General features: G+C 46.1%; 1 protein-coding gene across 4 annotated transcripts in view; it reads left to right on the top strand.

Annotated features, from left to right (window-relative positions):
• Positions 1-6,544: 6,544 nt before the first annotated feature.
• Positions 6,545-16,575, top strand: part of CYB5R4 (cytochrome b5 reductase 4) — a 415,380-nt gene continuing 405,349 nt past the window's right edge. For 3 of the 4 annotated variants that reach the window (XM_073589653.1, XM_073589651.1, XM_073589652.1), the window contains exon 1: positions 6,545-6,859. In XM_073589653.1, coding sequence (XP_073445754.1) covers positions 6,785-6,859 — 75 coding nt within the window. In that variant the 5' untranslated portion in view covers positions 6,545-6,784. The remainder of the gene's footprint in view (positions 6,860-16,575) is intronic. The other variant, XM_073589650.1, reaches the window with a different exon arrangement.

Below are 16,575 nucleotides of genomic sequence, written 5' to 3'. Positions count from 1 at the left end.
ATTGAACAGAGGGGGTATGGTATATGTGAGGCAGTAATAGGAATCATATATGAGGGCTATTCCTTGTCCCCTAGAATATGTATGGAGATACATTATACATGTCTCCTGTATGTATGTGACAACACAGCATTTAATCTTCATTGTGCCAGACGTCTATTTTCAGTAGGCCAAAAGAGATAGGCTATTGTCTGAACATTGACTATTGAATTTATGTGTTTTTCTTTGGTGGGTCAAAAAACATAGGCTGTTGCCATATGAGCCTGAACGTTAACTCTTGAAATTGAAGTTTGTTAATTGTTGAATTGCTGCTCTTTACCTCCTATATCAGCTCCTACATGTTTCTGTCAACAATTGATGTTTGCTAATATGTTGATTACCCATTGTACTAGGTCATGTAGCTTGTTGACTTGCAAAACAGTGGAGGACAAACTATGCAAAGTGATTAAATTCTCAAATAAGGAGAGTTGACCTCTCGTCACCGTCCCCCAATTCTGTGAAAAAAAATACCTGAATTAGAGCTCTGAACTATAAAAGGGAATCTGCCTCTGTTTCCAGATTCTACAAAACAACAGCCAGGATACCATTGCTCCATCAGAAGAGAGTCTACAAAACAATAGCCAGTACACCATGGCTCCATCAGAAGAGACTCTACAGAACAACAGCTAAGGCACCATCAAGGGAAACACAAATTTGACATTCTACAGGATGCCAGCTTAAGGGACCACGACCCTAGCTGGAAGAATGCAGATCTGCTCCATTGACCATCATTGAACCATGGAGACATTTGGTGAAGCCAAGTTGAATTCTTCTGGTCACCTGACCCCCATGGATTAATTTGGAGAAGCCAAGCTGGGACCCACCGGTCACCTGGCTTCATGGAGACATTCTAAAAAGCCAGGCTCAGACCCTTCGGTCACCTAGCAACGCTCCTCAATGGACTGTCAGCTTCCTAAGCTTGTCGTTCGTTACCTCCTCTCTGTGGGTGGCTTCCAAAAGCCGGGTCCCACAGGTGGGGGTAGTCGGCCCTGGAAACCCCGAAGCTGCAGCTGCTCTAATCTCTGCGAGTCAGCAGAAGGGTGAGATGCTAATTTGCACCATCTTGGGTATTTTGCTGGGACTGTTCTGTACGTTATTGTCTGTTAGTGGTTCAATAAAGTATTGTCACACTGTTTTACCCTTGCTCTGTGTTTCTCTGAGTAGTATTATGCCCACGGAAAAGGTGGGCAAGTGTTCAGAGCTCTGGTCCATACGGTCTTGAGCCAGCGGAGAGCACCCACTGACCGAGAGCACCCACTGACCCCTGTGTCTCCACAACGTACATCAAACATGTCTCCAGTACATATGTTACACATCATACATGTCTCCTATATGTACATCACCTATTATAGATGGCTCTTGTATATACAATATACATGTCTTCTGCATATACTGTACATCATACATGTCTCCTGTATATACATTATATAGATCTCCTGTATGTACATTATATCACACGTCTCCTATATGTACATCACACACCATACATGTCTCCTGTTTGTACATTATACACCATACATCTCTCCTCTATGTACACCACACACCATACAGTGGGGGAAATAAGTAATTGATCCCTTGCTGATTTTGTAAGTTTGCCAACTGACAATGACATGAACAGTCTATAATTTTAAGGGTAGGTTAATTTTAACATTGAGAGTTAGAATATCAAAAATAAAATCCAGAAAATCGCCCTAGCCTCACATCAAGGATAATAGAAAAAATTGGAGTCCGGCTCAACAGGATTGGATTTTCATTTTCTTTTTCAAAAGAAATTATAGTGCATACAAAAGAAAAATGTACATGGTCGGCACGACCCAGTCGACGCGTTTCAACTGCACTAAGCAGTCTTACTCATGACAGCCCATTTTTCTTCAAGTACCTCCTTATTGTGCATCTTGAAACAGCCACACCACTAGTTTTCAGAGTCCAGTATTTCAGGTGATGTTATTTGTGGGTTTTTCTTTGCATTCAGAACAATTTTCCTGGCATTTGTCCCAGGTCAGGATGTTACCTTTAGTAGCCATTCAACCCCATTTGTGTCAACTTCTGTTCATGTTATCAGGCCACAATCACCAGGGTATGTAAACTTTTGATCAGGGTCATTTGGAGGTTTTGGGTTGTCATTATGATTTAAAAAGAAAACACAGTAGTTTGACAATAAATGGCTTCACCCAACTACTAACCATGAGTGAAGAAAACGTTTGGTATTATAATTCATATTCTCTGAAAAAAAGGCCAAGAAAGCAAAACTTCTGCCAGGACATGTAAACTTTTGAGCACAACTGTGCAACACACACCATACATGTCTCCCTTATACACATCACACATGTCTCCTGGATACACATCACACATGTCTCCTGGATACACATCACATACCATACATGTCTCCTGGATACACACCACACACCATACATGTCTCCCTTATACACATCACACATGTATCCTGCATACACATCATACACCATACATGTCTCCTGGATACACACCACACACCATACATGTCTCCATTATACATACCACACATGTCTCCTGGATACACACCACACACGTCTCCCTTATACACATCACACGCCATACATGTCTCCTGGATACACATCACACACATGTCTCCTGGATACACATCACACACCATACATGTCTCCTGGATACACATCACACACCATATATGTCTCCTGGATACACATCACACACCATACATGTCTCCTGGATACACATCATACACCATACATGTCTCCTGGATAGACATCACCAGGGCTGTGGAGTCGGTAAGCCAGACCTGGGACTCCCGACTCCTCAATTTCCCTTACACCGACTCCAACTCCCACATATATTGCTTATATTTAAGTGAAAAATTTATTGTAGCACAATGTGAACATCAGACATTTAATCATTTTTATGATACAATAATCAAGATATTTAGAACATAATATATATTTATTGGAATACAACTTTAGAACACAAAAAAACTGTAATAAATTGTATGTATATATATATATAATACTATGTAATAAACTATGTAAGTGGCAAAAACCAGTTTTCAACAAAAACATACTAAATAACATTTGTGCAGTCTATGAATTTGTTCTAAGAAACAGAATTGCCTCCATCAGATCCTCCTTCATAGATGACCTCAAATCTGACCTAATAATTTTAAGGCTAGAGAACAACCTCTCTACACCAACTTGGGTTGGAGGCAAAGCCGTAACAACATGGGCAACATCTCTAACAATTTCCGGGTATAAAGGAATTGCCTCATGCACAGTCAGTTTTGATGAACGGTTGAATTTTTCTATTTCTTTGAGAGCAAGTGAAACATTTTGCTGAAATATGGTCAATCTGCTTGCTATAGGAGACGAAGTGAAACCTTTTTCCTTGCGGCAATGCTTTGCCTTCTCCATGTCATCCAAATACTTGTCAAAGTCAAGCTCATCTGATGAGGATGAAGATATGGCAGCAGTAGCACTGTCAGGACCAGAGTCCTCTTGCGCCTGGCAGTCCTCCTGTAGGCCACTCTTCCTAACTGCTACCTCAGTCAGAGCTTTTCCTTTAGTAAGCTGTTGATCATCAAGCAATATACGATGACTTGGATCCACATAAACAGCGGCCAGAAAAATGTTATTTTCCAATAGCTGTGTCTCTCTCCGTTTCATTGAAGCAGAAATGCCATCTGTGATTAAACAGCAAAATAGCAAGTTTTTCCGCTCCATCATGAAAATGCCAGGTGTTAAATCCTCAGCTTGTAATTTTTTAGTCACGGTAAATGGGTGATTAAGCAGTTCCTTCAATTCAGCCACCTGTGTCCACTGACCTTCATTTAGGGTTACCTAAGGCTTCGCCATATCTATAAGAAATGGTTTTAGTTCAAGCAATTGCTCAATTATTAAATAGGTGCTGCCCCACTGAGTGGCTTGATCGACAATTGCCCCTTTCCCAGCACGTCTCTTCAAGATGGAATCAATTTTAGGGGTTCTGGCGGCAATAACCAATTTCCTCACTTTTCCAATCAGATTTCCAGCATGTCCCTCTTGCAGACTCTTATTGCCAGTTGCAGCGTGTGCACAACTTTCTCACTTTCTCCAGCTCGGGGCTTAGGAATCGGATCCTATGCAGAGCAGGCACCCCTCCTCTCTCTGGTGAAGACAGGACAGAGTAGAGGAGATTGCCCCCTGCAGTCTGGAGCCGGTGCAGGACGGGAGCACTGCAGCATACAAGTGAGTTTTGATAGGTGCGTGCCCCTGCATCGGGGGGGGGGGGCAGCTGTCCCCCCTGCCCCTCGCTGGCTATGGCCATGATTCACACACAGCGTTTTTTGCAGTAAAATGCAGTGACGCTGGGCATCCCAGCAAAGTCAGTGGGTTTCAAGATATGACATTCAGACACATCGTTTTGTGAGGATCCGTTTTTGGGCTGAATGAGCATGTCAGTTTGTGTGGCTTTTTCTAAGCTGCTTTTGCTCTTCAAAACAGTATCTATGAGCTCAAAAACCTTTCAAGTGATGCAGTTTTTTAAAAAGCTGATCTGCTTTTGCAGCTGAAAAACGCATCCTCAAAAAACGCAGGAAAAACGTTGTGTGTGAATGTAGCCTTAGATCAGGAATAGAACAGTCATTTATAGGACATTTCATAACTTTCCCAAACTCCTATGAAAAAATATTCAGCACATCCTGCATTGAACTACTGTACCCAATTTATGATATATTTTAGGAGTCGGAGTCGGTCCATTTTATACCGACTCCGACTCCACAGCTCCGGACATCACACACCATACATGTCTCCCTTATACACATGACACACCATACATGTGTCCTGGATACACATCACACACTATACATGTCTCCTGGATACACATCACACACCATACATGTCTCCTGGATACACACCACACACGTCTCCTGGATACACATCACACACCATACATGTCTCCTGGATAAACACCACACGTCTCCTGGATACACATCACACACTATACATGTCTCCCTTACACACATCACACACGTCTCGTGGATAAACACCACACAACATACACGTCTCCTGGATACACATCACACACCATACATGTCTCCGGGATACACACCATACATGTCTCCCTTACACACATCACACACGTCTCGTGGATAAACACCACACAACATACACGTCTCCTGGATACACATCACACACCATACATGTCTCCGGGATACACATCACACACCATACATGTCTCCTGGATACACACCACACACGTCTCCTGGATACACATCACATACCACACACGTCTCCTGGATACACATCACACACTATACATGTCTCCGGGATACACACCACACACGTCTCCTGGATACACATCACACACTATACATGTCTCCGGGATACACACCACACAACATACATGTCTCCGGGATACACACCACACACGTCTCCTGGATACACATCACACACTATACATGTCTCTGGGATACACACCATACACGTCTCTGGGATACACATCACACACGTCTCCTGGATACACACCACACAACATACACGTCTCCTGGATACACACCACACACGTCTCCTGGATACACACCACACACGTCTCCTGGATACACATCACACACTATACATGTCTCCGGGATACACACCACACACGTCTCCTGGATACACATCACACACTATACATGTCTCCGGGATACACACCACCAGGGCTGTGGAGTCGGAGTCGGTGCTCATTTTGGTGGAGTCGGAGTCGGTATAAAATGGACCGACTCCGACTCCTAAAATATATAATAAATTGGGTACAGTAATTCAATGCAGGATGTGCTGAATATTTTTTCATAGGAGTTTGGGAAAGTTATGAAATGTCCTATAAATGGCTGTTATATTCCTGATCTAAGGCTACATTCACACACAGCGTTTTTCCTGTGTTTTTTGAGGATACGTTTTTCAGCTGCAAAAGCTGATCATCTTTTTAAAAAACTGCATCACCTGAAAGGTTTTTGAGCTCATAGATAATGTTTTCAATAGCAAAAGCAGATTAGAAATCTGCTCTATCTATATATCCATTTATCCATATCTGTCTATCCATATCGTATCTGTACCAAAAAGAATGAAAACCGGGTAGTACACCAATATATATTCTGTTCTATCTAAATATCTTGATTATTGGATCATAAAAATGATTAAATGTCTGAGGTTCACATTGTACTACAATAAATTTTTCACTTAAATATAAGCAATATATGTGGGAGTCGGAGTTGGAGTCGGTGTAAGGGAAATTGAGGAGTCGGAGTAGCAGGTTTGGCTTACCGACTCCACAGCCCTGCACACCACACACGTCTCCTGGATACACATCACACACTATACATGTCTCCGGGATACACACCATACACGTCTCCGGGATACACATCACACACGTCTCCTGGATACACACAACACAACATACATGTCTCCTAGATACACACCACACATTTCTCCCTTATACACATCACACACGTCTCGTGGATAAACATCACACACCATATAACCGCCTCTTATACGAAGCTATTTTTCCCGCTCCTGGGCTACTTCCTGCCTGTCATCACGTGACTGATCACATGGTGATGACATCACGGCAGGTCCTGCACTGACTGGACACCGTGTGTTTGGTGGGGTGTCAGCTGTGGAGCGGGCTGGTCTGCATTGTACCTACAGCACTGAGCTGTGCACTGTGTGTAGTGACGTGGTGTACGAGAGCTATACAGTTATACGCTGCTCTGTACATAGCGTCCTCTGCCGGCTCCCGGTATAGCACAATGCTGAACGTCCCCTCTCCATCATTCCCGGTCCCTAATTCCCAGCAAAGAGTGTCCGCAGGTGGGAGGAGCAAGGTATGACTGGGGGTTGGGCATTCCTCCTTTAGGCTGTGTGCACACGCTGCGGAAAAGGTGCGGATTCATCCGCGCGGATTTTGTACAATCCGCAGGTGAAACCGCAGGTCAAAAGACCTGCGGTTTTACCTGCGGATTGCTCTGCGGTTTTGCCCTGCGGTTTTTCATCTCCTCAATGGAGGAGATGGCAAACCGCAGGGGAATCCGCAGAAAGAATTGACATGTCAATTCTTTCTGCGGATTGAAAACCGCAGATAATCCGCGCGGAAAATTCCGCACCGTCTGCACTGCGGTTTTTGATTCCCATAGGGAATCATTGTACTGTACACCGCAGCAAAAACTGCTGCGGGTCCGCAGCGGCCAAAACCGCTGCGGAACCGCAGCAAAATCCGCAGCGTGTGCACATAGCCTTACAGTGTTAGTGGCGACTTCTCCACGTGTTCTCATTACGTCACAGTTCTCTGTATGATGCTATGTCTGCCCTGTGTACTGCCTCTGCCGGTATACGGTCTGCCCTGTGTACTGCCTGTGCCGCTATACGGTCTGCCCTGTGTACTGCCCGTGCTGGTATATGGTGTGCCATGTGTACTGCCTGTACCGCTATATGGTCTGCCCTGTGTATTGCCCGTGCTGGTATATGGTGTACCCTGTGTACTGCCTGTACCGCTATATGGTCTGCCCTGTGTATTGCCTGTGCTGCTATATGGTGTGCCCTGTGTACTGCTTGTGCCGCAATATGGTCTGCCCTGTGTACTGCCCGTGCCTCTATATGGTCTGCCCTGTTTACTGCCTGTACCGCTATATGGTCTGCCCTGTGTACTGCCTGTGCCGCTATATGGTCTGCCCTGTGTACTGCCTGTGCCGCTATATGGTCTGCCCTGTGTACTGCCCGTGCCTCTATATGGTCTGCCCTGTTTACTGCCTGTACCGCTATATGATCTGCCCTGTGTACTGCCTGTGCCGCTATACAGTCTGCCCTGTGTACTGCCTGTGCCACTATATGGTGTGCCCTGTGTACTGCCTGTGCCGCAATATGGTGTGCCCTGTGTACTGCCTGTGCCGCAATATGCTCTGCCCTGTTTACTGCCTGTACCGCTATATGGTCTGCCCTGTGTACTGCCTGTGCCGCTATATGGTCTGCCCTGTGTACTGCCTGTGCCGCTATATGGTCTGCCCTGTGTACTGCCTGTGCCGCTATAGTCTGCCCTGTGTACTGCCTGTGCCGCTATATGGTCTGCCCTGTGTACTGCCCGTGCCGCTATAGTCTGCCCTGTGTATTGCCTGTGCCGCTATATGGTCTGCCCTGTGTATTGCCTGTGCTGCTTTATGGTCTGCCCTGTGTACGGCCCGTGCTGCTATAGTCTGCCCTGTGTACTGCCTGTGCCGCTATATTGTCTGCCCTGTGTATTGCCTGTGCCGCTATATTGTCTGCCCTGTGTACTGCCTGGGCCGCTATATGGTCTTCCCTGTGTACTGCCTGTGCCGCTATATGGTCTGCCCTGTTTACTGCCTGTACCGCTATATGATCTGCCCTGTTTACTGCCTGTACCGCTATATGATCTGCCCTGTGTACTGCCTGTGCCGCTATACAGTCTGCCCTGTGTACTGCCTGTGCTGCTATATGGTGTGCCCTGTGTACTGCCCGTGCCGCTATATGGTATGGCCTGTGTACTGCCTGTGCTGCTATATGGTCTGCCCTGTGTACTGCCTGTGCCACTATACGGTCTGCCCTGTGTACTGCCTGTGCCGCTATATGGTGTGGCCTGTGCCGCTATATGGTGTGGCCTGTGTACTGCCTGTGCCGCTATACGGTGTGGCCTGTGTACTGCCTGTGCCGCTATACGGTGTGGCCTGTGTACTGCCTGTGCCGCTATACGGTGTGGCCTGTGTACTGCCTGTGCCGCTATACGGTGTGGCCTGTGTACTGCCTGTGCCGCTATACGGTGTGGCCTGTGTACTGCCTGTGCCGCTATACGGTGTGGTCTGTGTACTGCCTGTGCCGCTATACGGTCTGTCCTGTGTACTGCCTGTGCCGCTATACGGTCTGCCCTGTGTACTGCCTGTGCCGACATGTGTACTGCCTGTGCTGCTATATGGTGTGCCCTGTGTACTGCTTGTGCCGCAATATGGTCTGCCCTGTGTACTGCCCGTGCCTCTATATGGTCTGCCCTGTTTACTGCCTGTACCGCTATATGGTCTGCCCTGTGTACTGCCTGTGCCGCTATATGGTCTGCCCTGTGTACTGCCTGTGCCGCTATATGGTCTGCCCTGTGTACTGCCCGTGCCTCTATATGGTCTGCCCTGTTTACTGCCTGTACCGCTATATGATCTGCCCTGTGTACTGCCTGTGCCGCTATACAGTCTGCCCTGTGTACTGCCTGTGCCACTATATGGTGTGCCCTGTGTACTGCCTGTGCCGCAATATGGTGTGCCCTGTGTACTGCCTGTGCCGCAATATGCTCTGCCCTGTTTACTGCCTGTACCGCTATATGGTCTGCCCTGTGTACTGCCTGTGCCGCTATATGGTCTGCCCTGTGTACTGCCTGTGCCGCTATATGGTCTGCCCTGTGTACTGCCTGTGCCGCTATAGTCTGCCCTGTGTACTGCCTGTGCCGCTATATGGTCTGCCCTGTGTACTGCCCGTGCCGCTATAGTCTGCCCTGTGTATTGCCTGTGCCGCTATATGGTCTGCCCTGTGTATTGCCTGTGCTGCTTTATGGTCTGCCCTGTGTACGGCCCGTGCTGCTATAGTCTGCCCTGTGTACTGCCTGTGCCGCTATATTGTCTGCCCTGTGTATTGCCTGTGCCGCTATATTGTCTGCCCTGTGTACTGCCTGGGCCGCTATATGGTCTTCCCTGTGTACTGCCTGTGCCGCTATATGGTCTGCCCTGTTTACTGCCTGTACCGCTATATGATCTGCCCTGTTTACTGCCTGTACCGCTATATGATCTGCCCTGTGTACTGCCTGTGCCGCTATACAGTCTGCCCTGTGTACTGCCTGTGCTGCTATATGGTGTGCCCTGTGTACTGCCCGTGCCGCTATATGGTATGGCCTGTGTACTGCCTGTGCTGCTATATGGTCTGCCCTGTGTACTGCCTGTGCCACTATACGGTCTGCCCTGTGTACTGCCTGTGCCGCTATATGGTGTGGCCTGTGCCGCTATATGGTGTGGCCTGTGTACTGCCTGTGCCGCTATACGGTGTGGCCTGTGTACTGCCTGTGCCGCTATACGGTGTGGCCTGTGTACTGCCTGTGCCGCTATACGGTGTGGCCTGTGTACTGCCTGTGCCGCTATACGGTGTGGCCTGTGTACTGCCTGTGCCGCTATACGGTGTGGCCTGTGTACTGCCTGTGCCGCTATACGGTGTGGTCTGTGTACTGCCTGTGCCGCTATACGGTCTGTCCTGTGTACTGCCTGTGCCGCTATACGGTCTGCCCTGTGTACTGCCTGTGCCGACATGTGTACTGCCTGTGCTGCTATATGGTGTGCCCTGTGTACTGCCCTTGCCGCTATACCGTCTGCCTTGTGTGTACTGCCTCTGTCACTATATGGTCTGCCCTGTATGCGTTGCCTGTGCCACTATACCGTCTGCCCTGTGTGCGCTGCCTATGCTATTATGTGATCTGCCCTTTGTTTTTATATTACTCATAATAATGGGAACCTACCAGCTAATACATGCTGCCTGATTCATGGCCATCATATATGCGGCACTGGCTGTAATAGCCAGCTATGTTTGTCTCTGAAACGCTGCAATGTTTCAGAGAGAAACAGTTTAATAGCTGCCGGGGACCGAGCTGCATGGGAGACTAGTCAGAAATGCAATTTCCTGGCAGCTTTTCCCCACCTGCTTTCTTGGATTGACATGTCTCTCCCTGCATGCTAGTATGTGGAAGGTGAAGCCCTGGTGATAAGAAACAGGGAAGAGTAGGTAGCATGTGCTCTCCGGGCCCAGCTCTGATGAGAGTAGTAGTGAAGAGGTATTCCTAGAACACTCTGCTGCTCCACCGTTGAAGCAGGAAGAAATGTCTCATTAAAACAATTGCAAGGCAATAAAAATAAGAAAAACGTGGTGGGCGCTGTCACGATGAAGACAAGGATAACAAGATGTAGAAATACCACTGACAATTATTAAGACAGCAACTTGTTTCAAAGTAGATCGAATTTCTCGATGATAGCCTGAGGAAGAAATCCGATTGATTATGAGACACGTTCCTGTCTCTGTATAAATGTTCATGGTTTTTCTACACCTTCTCATCCTTGTCTTCATCGTGACAGCGCCCACCACAACATTTTTTTTTCCTTGTGTTTACCTTGCAATTGCGTGCTTATGTGGGAAGGGAGCTCCAGGATAGCAGGTGGGGAGAAGTTCCCGGGAGCCCGCCTGTCTGACTAGTCTCTGGTGCAGCTCGGTCCCCGACAACTGTTTTTCTCCTAAACGTTGCAGAGTGAATCATGCAGCCCGTGGATCGGGCACCATGTAATAGCTGTGAGGCTCCTTTAACAACCAATTTTTCTTTGCGCCTTCCTGCATTTCAGCAGCCGTAACTTGTATTTTTTCTCTGTTGTATGATGCTTTGCTTTATGCAGGATAAATTGTATTAGTTTTAGCGCTGTTTTGATTACAGATAAAATTACCGCATAATATATACATGCACATATGTTTATATATATATATATTTTTTTTTGGGAGGGAGTAATATTTTTTTACTGGTTGTATTTTAATACGAATGACACATTGATTTTTTCACGTTTTTATGGCCATGTGGGTGTGTAATACAGTTAGGTTCATATATATTTGGACAGAGACAACATTTTTCTAATTTTGGTTCTAGACATTACCACAATGAATTTTAAACAAAACAATTCAGATGCAGTTGTAGTTCAGACTCTCAGCTTTCATTTGAGGGTATCCACATTAAAATTGGATGAAGGGTTTAGGAGTTTCAGCTCCTTAACATGTGCCACCCTGTTTTTAAAGGGACCAAAAGTAATGGGACAATTGACTCCAAGGCTATTTCATGGATAGGTGTGGGCAATCCCTTCGTTATGTCATTCTCAATTAAGCAGATAAAAGGCCTGGTGTTGATTTGAGGTGTGGTGCTTGCATTTGGAAGGTTTTGCTGTGAAGTAAACATACGGTCAAAGGAACTCTCCATGCAGGTGAAACAAGCCATCCTTAAGCTGCAAAAACAGAAAAAACCCATCCGAGAAATTGCTACAACATTAGGATTGGCAAAATCTACAGTTTGGTACATCCCGAGAAAGAAAGAAAGCACTGGTGAACTCATCAATGCAAAAAGACCTGGGCGCCCACGGAAGACAACAGTGGTGGATGATCGCAGAATAATCGCCATGGTGAAGAGAAACCCCTTCACAACAGCCAACCAAGTGAACCACACTCTCCAGGAGGTAGGCGTATCAATATCCAAATCTACCATAAAGAGAAAAAACTGCATTAAAGTAAATACAGAGGGTTCACTGCATGGTGCAAGCCACTCATAAGCATCAAGAATCAAAAGGCTAGACTGGACTTTGCTAAAAAACATCTAAAAAAGCCAGCACAGTTCTGGAAGAACATTCTTTGGACAGATGAAACCAAGATCAGCCTCTACCAGAATGATGGAAAGAGAAAAGTATGGCGAAGGCGTGGTACAGCTCATGATCCAAAGCATACCACATCATCTGTAAAACACGGTGGAGGCAGTGTGATGGCTTGGGCATGCATGGCTGCCAGTGGCACTGGGTCACTAGTGTTTATTGATGATGTGACACAGGACAGAAGCAGCCAAATGAATTCAGAGCCATACTGTGTGCTCAGATCCAGCCAAATGCAGCCAAACTGATTGGTCGTCGTTTCATACTACAGATGGACAATGACCCAAAACATAAAGCCAAAGCAACCCAGGAGTTTATTAAAGCAAAGAAGTGGAATATTCTTAAATGGCCAAGTCAGTCACCTGATCTCAACCCAATTGAGCATGCATTTCACTTGTTAACCCCTTCCTGACATGAGACGTACTATCCCGTCCACGGTACCCGGGCCCGTATGACCGGGGACGGGATAGTACGTCTACCGCGATCAGCGGCGCCCACGTGTCAGCTGATTATCACAGCTGACACCCGGCACAATGTGTCAGGGGCGGTCACGGACCGCCCCCGACACATTAACCCCTTGCACACCGCGATCAAACGCGATCGCGGTGTACCGGGAGTTAAAGGGAAGCATCGGCAGGGAGGGGGCTCCCTCCGTGCTTCCCTGAGCCCCCCACGGCAGCGCAATGTGCAGCGCTGCTGCGGGGGGCTCCTATCCTCCAGGCCCCCGAATCCAAGATGGCGACGGGGGCCTTCGGGGGCCTGGGGAAGCTGGCTTCCTCAGTGCCTGCAAAGCGCAGGCATGAGGAAGCCTTGTGCACTGCCTGTGAAAGATTGCTGATCTGTCACAGTGATCTGTGATGTGACAGATCAGCGATCTGTCACAGGACAGTGATGTCCCACCTGGGACTATGTAATAAAGTAAAAAAAAATTTAAAAAAAAGTGTAAAAATAAATTTAAAAAAATCGCCAAATAAATTAGTAAAAAAAAAAAAAAATATTCCCCAATAAATTCATTTTTTTAAAATAATAAAAAAAAAAAACAATAAATGTACACATATTAGGTATCGCCGCGTCCGTAACGACCTGCCCTATAAAACTGTCCCATTAGTTAACCCCTTTAGCGAACCCCTTAAAAAATAAAAATAAAAAACGAAGCAAAAAATAATGATTTATTATCATACCGCCAAACAAAAAGTGCAATAACGCGAGATCAAAAAGACGCATATAAATATCCATGGTACCGCTGAAAACGTCATCTTGTCCCGCAAAAAACAAGCCGCCACACAGCATCATCAGCAAAAAAATAAAAAAGTTATAACTCGCAGAATAAAGCGATGCAAAAATAATTATTTTTTATATAAAATAGTTTTCATTGCATAAAACCGACAAAAACATAAAAAAACGACCTAAATGAGGTATCGCTGTAACCGTACTGACCCGAAGAATAAAAGCGCTTTATCAATTTTACCGCACGCGGAACGGTGTAAACGCACCCCCCCAAAAGAAATTCATGAAACGCTGGTTTTTGTTCATTCTGCGTCCCAAAAATCGGAATAAAAAGCGATCAAAAAAATTTCACGTGCCCGAAAATGGTACCAATAAAAACGTCAACTCGTCCCGCAAAAAATAAGACCTCACATGACTCGGTGGGTCAAAATACGGAAAAATTATAGCTCTCAATATGTGGTGATGCAAAAACTATTTTTACAATAAAAAGCGTCTTTTAGCGTGCGACAGCCGCCAAACATAAAAACCGCCATAAATAGTAAATCAAACCCCCCGTTATCACCCCTTTAGTTAGGGAAAAATAATAAAATAAAAAAAATGTATTTATTTCCATTTTTCCATTAGGGTTAGGGCTAGGGTTAGGGCTAGGGGTGTGTTGGGGTAGGGTTAGGGTTAGGGCTAGGGTTAGGGTTAGGGCTAGGGTTAGGGCTAGGGTTAGGGCTAGGGTTAGGGCTAGGGTTAGGGGCGTGTTGGGGTTCGGGTTGGAGTTAGAATTGGGGGTTTCCACTGTTTGGGCACATCAGGGGCTCTCCAAATGCAACATGGCGTCTGATCTCAATTCCAGCCAATTCTGAGTTGAAAAAGTCAAATGGTGCTCCTTCCCTTCCAAGCTCTGCTATGCGCCCAAACAGTGTTTTACCCCCTCATGTAGGGTATCAGCCTACTCAGGACAAATTGCAAAACAATTTTTGGGGTCCAATTTCTCCTGTTACCCTTAGGAAAATAAAAAATTGGGGGCAAAAATATCATTTTTGTGGAAAAAAAATGATTTTTTTATTTTCACGTCCGAGTGTTATAAACTTCTGTGAAGCACTTGGGGGTTCAAAGTGCTCACCACACATCTAGATAAGTTCCGTGGGGGGTCTAGTGTCCAAAATGGGGTCACTTGTGGGGAGTTTCAATAGTTTAGGTACATCAGGGGCTCTCCAAACGCACATGACACCCGCAGACCATTCCATCAAAGTCTGCGTTCCAAAACGTCACTGCTTCCCTTCCGAGCCCCGACGTGTGTCCATACAGTAGTTTTCTCCCACATATGGGGTGTCAGCGTACTCAGGACAAATTGGACAACAACTTTTGGGGTCCAATTTCTCCTGGTACCCTTGGGAAAATAAAAAAAATGGTGACTAAAAGATCATGTTTGTGGAAAAAATACGAATTTTTTATTTTCACGCCCGGGCGTTGTAAACTTCTGTGAAGCACTGGGGGGGTCAAAGTGCTCACCACACATCTAGATAAGTTCCTTGGGGGGTCTAGTTTTCAAAATGGTGTCATTTGTGGGGGGTTTCCACTGTTTAGGTACATTAGGGGCTATCCAAAGGCAACATGACACCCGCAGACCATTCCATCAAAGTCTGCATTCCAAAACGTCACTACTTCCCTTCCGAGCCCTGACGTGTGCCCATACAGTAGTTTTCTCCCACATATGGGGTAGCAGCGTACTCAGGACAAATTGGAAAACAACTTTTGGGGTCCAATTTCTCCTGGTACCCTTGGGAAAATAAAAAAAATGGTGACTAAAAGATCATGTTTGTGGAAAAAATACGAATTTTTTATTTTCACGCCCGGGCGTTGTAAACTTCTGTGAAGCACTGGGGGGGTCAAAGTGCTCACCACACATCTAGATAAGTTCCTTGGGGGTCTAGTTTACAAAATGGTGTCATTTGTGGGGGGTTTCCACTGTTTAGGTACATTAGGGGCTCTCCAAAGGCAACATGACACCCGCAGACCATTCCATCAAAGTCTGCATTCCAAAACGTCACTACTTCCCTTCCGAGCCCTGACGTGTGCCCATACAGTAGTTTTCTCCCACATATGGGGTAGCAGCGTACTCAGGACAAATTGGAAAACAACTTTTGGGGTCCAATTTCTCCTGGTACCCTTGGGAAAATAAAAAAATGGTGACTAAAAGATCATGTTTGTGGAAAAAATACGAATTTTTTATTTTCACGCCCGGGCGTTGTAAACTTCTGTGAAGCACTGGGGGGGTCAAAGTGCTCACCACACATCTAGATAAGTTCCTTAGGGGGTCTAGTTTCCAAAATGGTGTCATTTGTGGGGGGTTCCACTGTTTTGGTACATCAGGAGTTTTCCAAACGCGACATGGTGTCCGATCTCAATTCCAGCCAAAAACGTCAAATGGCGCTGCTTCCCTTCCGAGCTCTGCCATGCCCCCAAATAGTGGTTTACCCCCACATGTGGGGTATCAGCGTACTCAGGACAAATTGCACAATAACTTTTAGGGTCCTGTTACCCTTGGAAAAATAAGAATTGAGGGTGAAAAGATCATTTTTGTGGAAAAATTATGATTTTTTAATTGTATGGCTTTATGTTATAAACTTCTGTGAAGCCCATGGGGGTTCAAAGTTCTCACCACACATCTAGATAAGTTCCTTAGGGTGTCTAGTTTCCAAAATGGTGTCATTTGTGGGGGGTTTCCACTGTTTTGGTACATCAGGGGTTTTCCAAACGCGACATGGTGTCCGATCTCAATTCCAGCCAAAAACGTCAAATGGCGCTGCTTCCCTTCCGAGCTCTGCCATGCGCCCAAATAGTGGTTTACCCCCACATGTGGGGTATCAGCGTACTCAGGACAAATTGCACAATAACTT

Source organism: Dendrobates tinctorius, unplaced genomic scaffold (genome assembly GCF_039654945.1).
Source record: "Dendrobates tinctorius isolate UK_male_01 unplaced genomic scaffold, ASM3965494v1 ptg000111l, whole genome shotgun sequence".
NCBI classification, from domain to species: domain Eukaryota; kingdom Metazoa; phylum Chordata; class Amphibia; order Anura; family Dendrobatidae; genus Dendrobates; species Dendrobates tinctorius.
The sequence above is the reverse complement of the archived record's forward strand: the minus strand, read 5'-3'. Positions and strand labels throughout refer to the sequence as shown.